General features: G+C 36.7%; 1 protein-coding gene across 1 annotated transcript in view; it reads right to left on the reverse strand.

The window, feature by feature from the left end:
• Positions 1–232: 232 nt before the first annotated feature.
• Positions 233–15361, reverse strand: part of PLCL1 (phospholipase C like 1 (inactive)) — a 305584-nt gene continuing 290455 nt past the window's right edge. Inside the window, exon 6 of the mRNA XM_067548964.1 lies at positions 233–2003. Within this exon, the coding sequence (XP_067405065.1) occupies positions 1821–2003 (183 nt within the window). The 3' untranslated portion in view covers positions 233–1820. The remainder of the gene's footprint in view (positions 2004–15361) is intronic.

The following is a 15361-nucleotide window of genomic DNA, read 5'->3' on the forward strand; positions in this document are numbered from 1 at the left end:
AGACCTAAATGACTGGTTAACATAGAGTGTGTGGGGGAAAAATGATACCTGTTCTTGCCATTTATAATCAAGTGTTGGTAATCAAGGCAGCTGAGTTATAACTCTATATCTAATGGGCTTCATGACAGAACAGAATCTTATCATGTACAACTCACCCAAATTCTAACCCATGCTCTTAATCAGCTTTCAGTGTTTGCCTTCTGTGTAAAATCACTTACAAAGATGGGTCAAAGTTGTTTCATAGCTTTACTCTCTCAGTAATGTGCAACATGATCATAATAGTGTTATTAAGAAGTCAAAAATAACTTAACACAGTAGCTATATAAGATTTTCAGATGGTCAAACTTTCCACAATTACCTTTTGTTAAGTTCAGAAAATTAGCACATTTGTTAATCAAATTAATTTAAAAAGTAGCTTTTCAAAATAAAAGCAATGCTTTTAATAAATATAGTCTTTTATAACCATAGAACACTCAGTTCTGTTAGAGGTAACACAAATACTACACTTAAGCACAGTATGAAAAGACTGAAATGAACACCATGAGAATACATGAGCGGGACCCTGTTAAGGATGATAGGATAAGAATTCATTTGTTCTGCATCATCTCTGTGTACATTAAATGACAGTATATTAGCATAATTGAGTTAATTCTCAAAACTATCATAAGGATTTGTTGGGTCATGACATTTATAACTGAACACAAGAATGCTGGTACCCTCTTATTTCAAGCCATTTCTCGGTCTGTATTTTTAGCAATTCTGCAGCTTTACTTCCAATTTCTAGAACAGCATACTTCTTAAAACTGACAAACTATGGCCAAACCATACTTACTTTACTCATCTGACTTAAATTGGATTGCTGGTATGAGAAAGGCAGACAGAAATCGACCCATTCTCTCAACTTGCTATAAAGCTCACAGATTCTGAAGCCTATAACCTTTCTTCAAATACTGGCGCTGATGAATATTTCAGAATTACTGAAAATCACTTTCATGTTATTTTATTACTGATGAATACTCACAACTCTCGCTTCATAACTAGAGGGCAGAAGCTGTGATTATTATTACTACACAAGTTAAATGCATTTTTGCAAGGATCTTAGCTGTTCTGCAGAGCTAAAATGTAACACTAACCTTCTTGAATGAAAGAAATTAGCTATTTCTTACATTACTATATATTATCTGTATTTCAAAGAGTGAGTAGCTAAAATTCAATGAAATGTCCACCTGAAATCCAATCAGGAACTATTCAGAAATTCTGACTGTTTAATATTTCATTTACTTATTTTTAATTGATCATTAAAAATGATATTGAGGATTTGTAGCAATCCATTAATTTCACCCTTACAACAAATGGTTATTTGTTAGTGAAATCTGTTTTGTTTAATTTAAACAGAACAATATATTAAAAGTTGTAAATTAAATGACAAAGGCAGGAAAGTCAAACAAAGCACAAAACTGATACAATAAGTATTCTGTTTGTTTTAATCTTCAGAATTAACATGTCTGTTCAAAGATGACAAAAGAATAAATTAGTAAATGGATAATGCAACTCTTAAACGGCTTTTCTAGGATTCCACACACAGGTTCTCTCTCTCTCATTCACACTCCCGCCCCACCACCCACTCCTCAGATTTATTAGAAATTTCACTACTAGAGTTTAACTTAGATAAATTAACTGAATTAAAATACTGTCAATGTGAGGATTTTAATACTTCCCATACCCTGCAAAAGGCATTCCTGTGTGAATTTTTAAATGCTTTAAAAAAAATAGTTTAAAGTTATTGAAATATATGACAAATATGACAGCTATGCCTTCTCTCACAGCCTGCCATTCTCATCCCCAGTATCCTTCTCCTCGATTGCCTCAAGGCATCGTTTAGATTTTGCATCCACATTTCCACTTCCAGTTTTGCTCAGTCCACATGACAAGCAGGCCAGCTGGATCTGCTTCATATTTTCTATGGCTTCATTCTTGGCATTCTTCAACAGATCTCCTTGTCCCTAAGAGTATATATAAACACATGAAGAAAAAAGTCATGAATAATATAGATCGTTAAGAACTTAAAGAGGAGCTGCTGTTCTCATGTCCTCGTTAAAATTATTTTTGATAATGGAACATGGTTCAAATTCATCCTGCTCTGTTTCAATCCTCTCTGGGGCATACTATTAATTTCAGCACAGACAGAAGAGAATAAAATCATCTGGCAGCTTTTTAAAAGCACTGTACCTTTAGCCAACATAAAAGGCAACCGAAACAGTCATAGCAGAGAAAGCTTGGTGGGCTGGGCCTTCAGATTCAATGTCTAATAAACTATTAATTAGAGAGACAAGGGGGAGAGGTAATATCTTTTTATAGGACTATCTTCTGTCGGTGAGAGAGACAAGCTTTTGAGCTTACAAAGAGCTCATTCGTCAGGTCTGGGAACAGAAGGCGGCCACATAAAAGATACCTCAGTCACCTTGTCTCCCTAATATCATGGGTCCAACGTAGCTACAACAACACCGCATATAACAATGAAAAATATTTATTAGTCCGTAGAGGGATTTTATATGCCTTTTCTAGCTAGTTCATTGTTCTGTGGACAACTTTCCAATCTGGCTGATGGTGCAAATGCTAAGGCAAAGTCTTTGGGGGTGCAGAACCCAAGGGGCCATCAAACCACTACAGCAATTTGTGAAGCTGATCTCAAGGCAGCAGCATCAGTAGAAAGACCCTTCTCTCTATTAAGTAAAATATAAAGTTGATTTACTAATAATGAGCTAGGAGTTCTCTCAAATAGATGACAAGTCAATAAGTTATAGTAGGCCGGCCTGTTTATACCCAGAGCAGTGACAACCCTAATTGAATCAAGAGAAGATTGTTTTCCTCAGATACATCACCAACATATGTGCTGGAACAGTGATTCTACAGAGCCACTACCACCACTGACAGTGGCTAGTACCTAGTAGCCGCTACCACCACTGTGGCTAGTAGCTAGTAGCCACTACCACCACTGACAACGGCTCCATTAATCCACTCCTTGAAACATTAGGTCTTAAATAAAAATTATTAATTATCCCAAATCTTTTGACTGGGATAAATTGGGGGGAATTTTAGTACTAATGAAAGCCTTCTCACATAGCCCAGTTAGTACTTCTTAGTTGTTGCTGGCTATCCAGTCCTAAGCCTCTCGTGGGTAGAGGTGTTTTTATGGGATGTGCAAACATTTCTATATACCCTGTTGAGTCCATTAAACCCATTTCAACTTTGACCTTCCAGCAGGCTAATATGAATCCAGGATTTGATACACAAAAATCTTCTTGTATATCATGTCAAAACATTTTAAAGGTGAAGTCTCCTAAGTTAACTCAACCCAGTTATTAAACATCAGAGAAAATGCTGAACTTCAAATATAATAAATTGTATGTCTCATTCCTCATCACAAACATGATGATAAATATTTTTGTAAGATTTCAAATGAAAATAAAAGCACCCATGTTACTCACTCCTACACCAAAACATCGAGAGGTCACTGAGAAATGAGAGTTAGGGAAGTTACTAATATATAAAATGAGTTTACTCTTTGATTTATACAGGATCATCTGACCATGTCAATTTGTTTTAAATAAAAACTATGAAGCATTTAAAAAAAAAAAACAACCAACAATCTTGCCACCAGAGTGACATCTTTTGACTGTTTAGTGGACTTAAAATTGCCTCCCTGTGAACATTAACAACAAGAGGGTCATCTACCAGGAAGAATGCCTACGTATCTATAGTTTTTATTATTTGTTTGCTTGCTACAAATGCAAAGTATTGATACCCATAACATTTGGAAAATGTTTATCCCCCTCTGAAAGTTTATAAATACATAATCTCAACTAGATAGCTGTTTTTAATTTGAGAACAAGGAGAATTACGATACCAAAAAAAGTGCACTTAACACGGTCAGTGTTACAGAGTCTAGGACACACAGACATGTAACATCTTTACTTCCTTCAAATAGTTTTGTCCAAAAGGGAGTGGGAATGCTTTGAGTTGGGGGTGTTATATGGGAGTTCCATTAATATGTTAATGTTTAGAAGGTCTGGAATTAATATTGATATTTTAAATTGTGTGAAGTGACAAGAATGTGAGATTGGTGCTGCAAAAATAAATAAATAAAAGCTGGAGATTCTGCTAGATATTAAAATGAAGTGTTGTCAAAGAGCTTGAGTTGATCTTCTTAATGTCAACATCAAACCAAGTACAGCTTTAAGTACATCATTCCATACAGCTGTTTATATTTGCATTCAAAATGAAAAGATTTCCACTTGCTTTTCTTGTAAATCCATTTTAATAGTTACACACTTTTCTAAAATCATTACGCAGGAGTTATGTCAGATTGCAAAAAGTTCCTTTAAAATATAAGGAAAAACTGTAAACATTTATGAACATGTCCTAGAATGGTGCATAATGATACTTCAAGCTCCCAGTTTTCTAAAGCATCACTCACACAAAGGGCCACATCATTTTCCACCGCAACTCTGGCATTCTTCAAGACACAAAGATGCTATTCTGCAGGTCTTCCACAGATAGAACTATGGATGATTTCTCTGGGGCGGGGGTTAAAAAGTGTTGTCCCATGGGTGAAATCAAAGTCGTACTGAAGTTAATGAGAGTTTTGCCATTGACTTCAATGAGGTCAGGATTTCACCTTATGAGTTTCAGTGTGTACGCACCTTGATCCAGATCCAGTCATATACAAACTTTCCAATGCAGATTTTTACTGTCATGCATAATTAGCATCTGTATGGGTCACATGGTAACCGGAATATACTGATGCTGCTTTTCCTGCATTACTGTGCGCCCATGAAAAGCTAATTATGCCCTTTTGTATGTGAGACCATAAATTTAGTCCATAATACATTAGTTACTGGACAACAAGAACAAGAATTGGATGACATGTTTAAAAGCAGAGCAGACAGTAACAAGGAAGCTCCTGGAATACTGTTCAGGTGTGTATAAGTGAGCCCTAAACAATGTGTTTTTCAGCTTCACATATTGCCCATTCGCATGCATGTAACACAGAATCTCAGGGCAGGAGATATTCCAATGAAGATTTACGGCCAGATTTTTAAAGATAGTTAGATATGTAAATATGCAGATAGGTGCCTGCCAGGGTTTTCAAAAGCTCCAAACTCCACTTGAAATAAATAGGATTTAGATTTCTAAGCATCTTGGAACATCTCACTAAGTGACTATTTGCACTTCAAGTGCTTAAACACCTTTTAAAAATCTGGCCCTTACTGACTATAAATACCATCTCTACATCTATGCAATCTAATCTAATATCTTGTATGCCATATATGTTTTGTGAGTTCTTACAAGACAAATCATATGTAATGGGCAGGAACTCATGGTCAGGGTCCTGCATATGTTCAAAGGATGAAGACCCCAGCATCCCTTTTGGAATTCTAAAACCACTTGATAGATCGGGGGTGGGTGAGGGGGGAGTAAAAGGCTGTCATGAGAGTGATACATCATAATAATGGGAAGCACTGCACAGCTAATATTGCTCTGCTTCTCCCATTCTCCAGCCACATAACAGGCAGGATTTAGCCCACTGCAGTGACCAAGTTATCTTCCCTTCCAATGAAACATGGCACATAACTTTGCAGACTCTATTGTTTCAAACCTGGTAAACAAAAGCAAGAAACAATGGTAGCTGTCAGGATTCTGCACGGGTAAACAATGTGTGGGAAACAATGGCAGTTGAAGATGTCATCTTAGGCCAGTGAACAAGAGCTTGATTGCCTCATTTCCTGATGACATGGACTTGTCCCTGCTGTACAGTGTAAATTACTAAACAGATGCTAAGAATCAGATTTAATAAATAGTCCCACAAAATACAGGGACTAGGAGTAGCTGTGTGATATTCCTTATGAAGCACCAAACTATAAAGAGAGAAGAGAGAGCGCTCAGTCTGACAGTTATGGGAATATACAGATGGATATACTTAAAAGACTGGAATCTGGGGAGCAGCTAAGGTTTACAGAAGTCAGTAAATAAATTCTGCACCACATACATTCCAGAGAGGTGTGATTACGCTTTTAGGATGAATGTTTATCTTGCAGTTAAAGGCACTAGGATTGGGATTCAAGAGATCAGGGTCCATTTCACGACACCGCTACAGACATTCTGCATGACTTGAGGCTAACTCACGTCATCTATCTGTGCCTCAGTTACCCCATCTGTGATAGGGAGTGTTGTGGGGCTAAATTCATGAATATTTACAGAGCACTAAGTTACTACCATGACTGGATCATATACTGGTGCAAACCTAGAGAGATGGAATTGTGGCATCATCTGAGACATAACGTAATGATTTCTTGTTACCTAATAATTGTACTGAAGTTGATGTCAGAATTCAGGAACATAAATGTAATTTTTAAACGTCTGTTTTGCAGAGTATGAAACATCTGGGCTCTACAATCTTCCGTGTCCCTACAATACAGCCCCATCTAATGCTGAGACTTGGCATTATCAGTAATATGTTGTTACAGATTCAGCCATAATGGCGTCAGTCTGCCTGATGTCACTGCTGTGTACTAAAACTACAATTCCTGACATAACAGTTTAAAATATGTATTCATTCTTCACCCTTACCATTTTTGACAACGTTTGTGTTTGACTATTGCAATTTGCCAATAAGACTAGACCTCAGTTTTAAACAGAGCCAGGCAATGCCTTGAAGTTTATAATTTGATTTGTATCTAATGCAATTGTGTGTATATGTGTATATACAAAAAAGATGTTAATTAGTCCAAAATTAATTTAGTGATTTGGTTTTTTTACCACCTTTAGGCTAAATTTTTATACAATGTCTGATCTGAGGTTTCTTTCTGAGTAAAGAGGGGCATCCCAAACTGCTAATTGTTTAACTCTAGGACCAGTTTTGTTAAATTAAATGATTTCCATACAGTAGGTTAAACATGTGCTGTTTGTACCCACCAAAGGCAAAGGGAGTTTTGCCATGGACTTCAGTGAATTCAGGTCCTATGTCCATGCAAGACCCCTAAGCAAATATCCCTAATAGTGCAACTTTTCCATAATGCTTTTCTCAACATATGACAAACCTTTCACTATTACCAGATTTATTACAAACTTGCAAAAATTAAATCAGTCTTAGCTTTCCTAATATATGCTATGATGAAATTACATAGACATTACATGTCTCACATCTGCTTGAAGACATATAGGACAACATTTCCCAAAGGCTTGACTGGCTGGGGAGTGGTGTGGAAAAGCAGCCGGCCGCAACAAAGATGTCAGGGCCAGGAATCTACAGGAAAATGCTGGCCCAAATCCTGCAGTTTCATAACCTGACTATTAGAGTCCAGGCTCATGCAGTTCTAACCACTATTGTGGATCTTCTGAGCTCCACAGGAATACTGGCCCAAGAGCTCTTTACTTACAATGGGGTTCATAAACTTTGAAGATTCATTGGTGTATGCAAATAAGACAAGCAAATATGTAGCTAACATGAAATGAAACCATTCTACAGTACATGGCATCCCAATGATCTGAGTCAATGTCAACATTAGTTTGCAAGATTAATACAGAATAAAAGAACATGCTTATTTGGGAAGGGATCCAGGCCCTACCCTGACTGAAAAAATACCTTTAGTTATGAGAGGGAAGATCTCGTCCATGTAGTGCTGCAGCAGGTGGACCATCATCCTTCACTTCCCTTGCTATTGGGAGGAGATCCATCAGCCATTCCAAGATTAAGGGAATTTTCAGCCAGACTGGAGTTATCAACCCAGCAAGATGGCTTTGACCGAAAGAGGCCAACCCAGCCCCCTTTTAAACAATTCCCCTGGCTGTATCAATCTACTGCCTCCTTCTCATGGTATGGCCCTGAGGTCTGAATTGAGTTGGCATCTTTCCCATGAGCTTGACTGCCATGGTGACCAAGTTGGGTGGGGCCCAGGCTCCACCTGGGAATTGGTGTTATTTTTTTCCATCTGCATAAGACTAAAGGCTTTGAAATTCTATGGCCTGTGGTGTGCAGGAGGTCAGCCTACATCATCATAATAGCCCTTCTAGCTTTAAAATGTACAAGTCTAAAACTGGCATTACGTTAACCACATACAAGAATGGAAATACCACATAGAATAATGAGTAGCCCTGAAGCAGGGGCTATGTCATCCCATGTGTTTTTATAGCACCTAGCACAATGAAGCCCCGCTCCTGACTGGCTTCTGGGTGCTGCCGGAATATAAATAATATAATAATAATAATAATTAACAACAGTATGGTGCCCAGAAAGCTCCTCATGTCCTTCTAGCCTGTGTGTTCGTTGAGACAATTTTAGCTGTTTAGTCTTATGAACCCATATTGCGCACAGTTCCAAATCGTAGTCATAACAGTTCACACTTGCTGTGAGTGGGGGGTGAATATTTCCCATCAAGCAGGAGCAACACAGGATAGATGAACTTCAATAGCTAATAAAAACTAAGCTTAACCTGATGGTCTGTGCTGTCTTTTTTATTTTTCCTTTTCTTTTTAGGGCGAAAGGCAGGTTTGGAAATCCTTCTCATGTCTCATTGTAAATTAGGCCTTGGTTCGCGTCTCATCTAAAAGATCCACTCATGGTACTCCACTTGGTATTCAATTTATCTACGTTGGGAGAATGACATGATGTCAAGATTTGTATCTGTGGTCCTAGGAAATCCAACTACTTCACATCTGATAGTTCATTGGTCTATTCCTTAAGTATATTTAAATAATCAAGCCATTAAAACTGAGTATGGCTTAAACGTTTATCTTAAGGCATTGCTTTAAAATTTCTTTTGGATCCAAGAGCTAAAATATACTTCCATTAAAGGTTTTTGAGATTCTGGCGATAATCTAGTTTTACATTCCTTCTAGAAATGGAAATGTACCCATCAACATTGAGTATATATTGCATTCATGTATGTACCGATTGATCTCTGTCTGAGTTTCCTTGGAATATTTTTTTAAACAGCTGGTTCATTTGAGCAAGCTGAGGAAGCAAAAATTATTCTGAATCATCTGTCACAAGAAAATTAATGACAAACTTATCCTTGTGACACTGTTGTCATAATTCTAAAGATACCATACAAAAAATTCTGTGGGCATGCTCTGTTTGAGAAGCCATCTGTTTGCTTTGAAAAACTGACTGTGAGCATAATCCACTTATGAAAAATGTCAGCAAAATTGTGTCAACACTTTAACAAACTAAATACTGGAAAGAATCTGGAGTAAACTTTAAAAATATAATTAAACGGAAGTGACCTTTATAAATCAAAGTCATTGTGATAATCTCAGTGCACAGAACAATCCTCTTTACTCTCTCAAACAAAGGAACCATTCTCCCTGTCAGACAAAGAGAAGTTGCATTTGTCCATTTTTGGCATCTATCTATCTTCCTTCTGCTACTGCTATCAGCAGCCTCTCTGAAAATAAATATAATAAGTGGGAAAAAGTTAAATTCAACATTTGGTAGGATACTAAATAAAGCTAAAGGTGATTAATCAAAATTTTAGTTGGAAATTTAATGAAGACTTGAATTTTTCTTCTTCACAAAATATTAAATGTGATGTTTCATATGCCTAACTACAACTAACTATGGAATTTCAACATGAATTAGTACTACTGTATAAATAGTATAGTATAGTATCAAACAAAAAGCATTTATTTTGATGGACTAATACTATTTAAAATGCAGAGAGATCATTTTACATAGCTTTAAATGTTACTCAGTTTCAATGTCTTTATACAAAAGGCTTTAAGTAGTGTATTAACAGGACTAGAAAGATCATGGTAATAACTAGAGATGGGCAAAACTGTAGGTTTCTGTTTTGTAAAGCCTTGGCCTTTTATGTAGTCAGACTAAATCAGGTCAGGATCAAATCCAAGATCTATCATATTTAAAGCCTACAATTTGACAGTGTGGTGGGAGGAAGAGTTTAAGATAGAATGGGTTCAAACTGAAATCATTTAACAAACACTTTGGTTCAGATCCTTTTAAAGAAATAATCTTTGACATTTATTTAATGGTGCTTTACCATTCTTTGAGCAACCACTATTACTGAACATTCAGACTCTCACAGACTGATTACCTGAAGACCCCCCACCACTGTACTGTCAACAAAGAATGTTACTGTCAATATGCCAGTAACTCTCTACAATAATCATAAGCAGACCGCAAAGCAGTCTTAGCAGCCCATACCTTACCCTGTTAAAAAGTGCATTGAGATTTGAAAGGCAAAGATCGTAAAGATGAATCTGTTTATTACCATTAAAATGGAAAATCTTGATCAGCGGCATATTGAACATTAGGATCTCTATGTCTTCCAAAACTGACGCTATTACTAAGCAGGCTAAGTTGTTGTCTGCCAAGGCCATTATTGTTAAAGCAGACATTCGCTTATCTACTAGTGAACACATTCTTTGACAATGCATTAGGGGAGCTTTAAACAAATCAATTTTTAAGGGCCTGAGTAAACAAACAATAAGTGATTTGATTTCCCCCATACCGCCTGTCTCACAGCATGTTAATATCTTAACATAAGGAAAAAATTGCCTTCATACTGCTATTTAATCAGACAATAAAATCACCATCCCAGAACCCAACATGGGTTGGCTGAAGAAGCTCCACTGTTAAAAACCTAAGCATGACAGACAAACCATCAATAAAGTACTGTCACTTTATACTGCCAGATGTATGCTTAAAAAGAGCAATTCAGTTAAAATAGTGGTACAGACAATGGTGAGTGAGAGTTGAAAACAAAAATCCTACAGAAGCATTTGTGAGATACTTATAGATTCTGTGTGGCCCCTGAATTTACAGCTCGGATTCCATTTTCAAAGTGTTGTGCTGTGGATTTAAATGTGTTTAATATTAATGGTAGTTAAATCACCAAACACTGTTTTGAAAATTTACACCTAAACAGTAAAGCCCTTAATAGAATGCTTAGGCCACTATTTTAAATTGCTATCAAAACCAGATATTATTCCACTACTTTTTTCAAAATAAAATGTGGAAAGGTATTTGTATGAATTTGATTTTAATGAATTCCAGTTTTAAAACTGAGCACACAATTTATTCAGAACTTCTGTGGAGCATTTCTATGTTTGTGCAGATATTATAGAAAGAACCTTTCATTATTATTTTAAACACTTTGTTAAGATATTTACTTCATTCTCTGTGATACAGATTGTGCTGTGCTTTTTAAAACAAAGGAAAAATCTTTAGGCAGAAAGAGCACGTTTGTCTTACAAAGATTTGATATCTAGAAAGAGGTTGAGCATGGATTATTCCTGTGAATGAGGGTTGCAGGATCATAGCCGATCTGTTGGTTTTCTGTTACGTAAGAGTGACTAGGTTCTTGCAAAAAATAAAAAGGCAAAACTGATTTATAAGCATTTCTATGACTCTCATCACCACAATATCTAACACATAGTATTATATAGCCAGTAGCCAAGATTCCTCTTTAATATCAGAACGTAACAGTAGTGCTTTTCATTTAGGTCTTACTCCTATACCATTGATTTCAGTGAGAGTTTTGCCATTGACTAAAACGGGTGCAGGACTGAACTGCCACTTCAACTTGTGTATAATTTTGCATGCCAAACTGAGCAGCACAAACTTGTTACATTAGGTTCAGTATGGTATTGAGAGCAATAGACAAAGGTGGCTCTTTCAAATATTTGCAAATATAAGACTCAGTGATATTAATGACTTGAAGGAGTTTGCAATTTTTTCTCAGCTACTGGGAGTTGAGATACACATCTGCTTGCCTATTTCTTTCCTAATCTTTCAGAGTTTTAGAAAATAAACAATCAGGAGACTGGAGGACACAGGATTGATCAAACTGATTAAAACAAAAATAACCTGAAACATTAGGATGTGCACATTCGTATAGTAATGTGAGCTAATGGTAATTCCCATGCATGGAAGGGCTTAACCAATTGAGATAATTGCATAAATCATATGATGTGTAGTATAATCTCAAGAGAATGAACCTGTAAAGCTTATCATAGAGAAAATCCAGCCAGTGAAGGGCAGTTAGCATTGTATGAAGTGTTATATCTCTGGAACCAAAGGCAGGAAAGAGAAACCATACATGGAATATATGTTTTGACCTGAGGGTTTTGATTGCAATCAGCTTGTAAAAGTATGGTCAGCACAAAGTTTTTTTGTACAAGCTCTCAAAATGAGTGCAAGGTTATAACAAACAAAGGAGCTGAATGATATAGCAAGCAAGTAGGATGCTATTTCTGTGCATTTTTTAAATACAGCTGTGGTTTCCAGCTCTGCTTCCCTGAAAAGATGTAAGAGAAAATGGCAAATGGAAAGCATGATTATAACATGGGAGCATTCATATATGACACCAGTACAGGCCACTATTTGCATTAATGAAACAGACAATGATCACTGTTTTTTAAATACATGGTAGGTTATAAAAGTGGGATTGATTATGCTTCATATTTGAAAAGGTGGGTTTGGGCTTTTTAAAAAAGTATAAAAATTGCTGAGTAAGTGTAGATTACAGAAGAAGTGGAATAGAGGGAGAGGAAGTGAAAAATACTAAATTCACACAGTTACACAGGATGATTATAGACACAAACTGCTGATTCTGGATGATTTGCATGGTATTTTAATTATATATGGAAATAAATCAAATCAGTGATCCCCCAAATCTCTCTTGATCTGGATTTCATTAGCTGACTGATTTCTTATAGGTACCTCTACAGGGATGGATCTGAAGCAGGCCTAGCAAAAGATCTCTGATTTGATAAGATGCAGGCTTGTCCATTGTGAGTATAAATTATTAGAACGATAACATCCAGAGATGAATTTGTCATCACCCTGGCAACAGGATACCATGTTAAGGATTTGTTTGTTTTTTACCTTTTCTCATTTGTTTGCAAGTAACATACCTGAGAACAAGAGTCTTGGGGGACTTCTTTCATCCCCCCATCAAAAAAAAGAGACTGTGGCTGCACAAACATTTGTGTTCCACTCTAGGTTTTTTTAATTGTAGTTTAGTTTTGGATTTTTTTTTTATTGATCTGTTGTTATTATTTTTAAATAACACTCATTTCCATTTAAATAATACTCAATTCCATACTTCATTATTTGTCTCCCCTAACACCAAGCATGTGTGTGCACGTGTGCATGCGTTCATACACATGCATAGTTGAACACGGGAGGTGTTCAGAAAGAGAAACCAAACTGATTGTCATTCCCAGAGGAGAAAAAAAAAGCACAGAACCTCAGAGATCTGATCTCACCACACTACCTGCCACTTTAAACCTCACAAGAGAAGGTCACTGAAAATCAAGTACACCAGCAATGCTATTGTCCTGGTGCATTAATTTAATGCCCTACACAATAGTAAAATTAACCTGTCTCAGCCATCACCCTCTGTTCTTCCCTGTTAATGGCCACCTAATTTGGGATACCTGTTAGCTGAAAAGCTAACAATTAACCATCTTTTAAAATAAGGTGTTCTCCATTTGTACTTTTCTTTTCTGTTACAATGAACGAAACAGACAGTAGAAATTCTAAGAGTGGCATCTTATGTCAGGTCTAGTACCTGCAATAGTTTTGGGTGATGGATGCCCATAAAATGTGTGTCATTTGCAAGAGAGCTGCCCAGTAACATGCATGAGAGTTCCATCTCCAAAGATATAAAATGACTCTCAATGCCCAACTATAGTTTAAATGAAACCAAATCAGGAGTTTGAGTTAAGATCAAGTCAGCTCCTCCCATCCAGTCCACACAGTCTGTGATCTGCTTAACAAAACCTCCTATTTACTAACACCTTAATTAACCCACTCTTCAGCGGGACGTGTATTTATGCATTTTTGGAAGCTGCTCAAATACCCGAGTGATAACCATGGCATATATCAATTTCTTAGAACAAGGCTGTACAAAGTAGGTTACAGCATGTGGCTAATTTGTAACTCAAACCAGATTTAATCTTCTACATGTTCCTGGCGTTAGCCTGTTTACAGAACACAGTTAAGGTTGCATCTGCACTACAAATTGGGACATTGCTTTAGCCAGGTCAGGGTACAACAATAGTGTAACATGGTCCTTCAACTCAGTCTTAATCATAGTGTTAAAACTCTAACTACAGGTGCAGTGATAGCATTAATAATAGGCCTTCATAATACCTGAAAAGCAGCTTTTGTTCAGTTTTAGCTTTGACAGCTATTTAAATTTAAACCTAAAAAATTGGACATCTGTGTCAGAAATAAAGCCTAAAAGTTTTAAGAATAAAGCGTTGGTGTATCTATAGTTTTGATTTCACATAAAGATCTGGATTGGCAATCATGATTAAAGAAATCTATTAAAGTAGACAGGATTAGTTTGGAGAGACAAGGTGGGTGAGGTAATATCTTTTATTGAACCAATTTCTGTTGGTGAAAGAGAGAAGCTTTTGAACTTTCACACAGCTCTTCTAGCAAAGAAATTTTCAGGTATGGGAAAATTATTCAGACTGTAAGCTTACTGTGTGTAAGCTCGAAAGCTTGTTTCTCTTACCAATAGAAATTGGTTCAATAAAACATATTACCTCACCCACCTTGTCTCTCTAATATCCTGGGATAGACATGGCTGCAACAATACTGCACACATCAATGAAAGATGAGTTTGGCTAATTTTCGCAGCAGTCTGGTGATAGTTCATTGTACTGCTGGCCGTCCCAAGACCCCAGCAGTGAAAGGTGCAGAAAGAGAAAATGCCAGCTCTCTCTCCTGGTGCAGCACCTCCAATTAACTTCTTAGTGGCATCTTTCACCTCCTTGTCCAGCTGTTGGAAAGCTTCAGTAAAAATAAATGACTGCCTGGATAGTGGGAGAGACAACCCCATCCGAACTACACTAGAAAGGGATATACAGTTCCCCCCCTTCCACCCCCGCAAAACTGCTGGTCATCATTTTTATCTTCCAGAAGAATGGAGAAAGCCAGTGGTAGACTTTTGATGAGATTTGGGGAAGTGGAAATTGGCAAAATGCCAATGTAGTATAAACAGGCTCTATAGCAGTCATAAAATGACTTCAGAAATACCCTAAAATCTCAAATATAAATCACTGATCTCTTTAAGAAAAAGTAGGAAATAAAAGAAAATTATTTTCCTTATAAAATCCACAATAAACAAATAACTATTTGTAATCAGGAACACAGGAATTGCCTACTAGATTAGATATGTGGTCCATCTCATCAATTATTCTCTCTCTCTGACGGGCTAGTACTAGATGTTGCCAAAAAAAGAAAGAAAAGAAACTTTACAGCAGGGAATCACAGAATGAAGGTTTACACCAAACATCCAATAGTTATAGGTTTGCTTATGCCCTA

Source organism: Emydura macquarii, unplaced genomic scaffold (assembly GCF_026122565.2).
Source record: "Emydura macquarii macquarii isolate MOO-44397 ecotype Brisbane River unplaced genomic scaffold, CSIRO-AGI_Emac_v2 contig_1253, whole genome shotgun sequence".
Taxonomy (NCBI): Eukaryota; Metazoa; Chordata; order Testudines; family Chelidae; genus Emydura; species Emydura macquarii.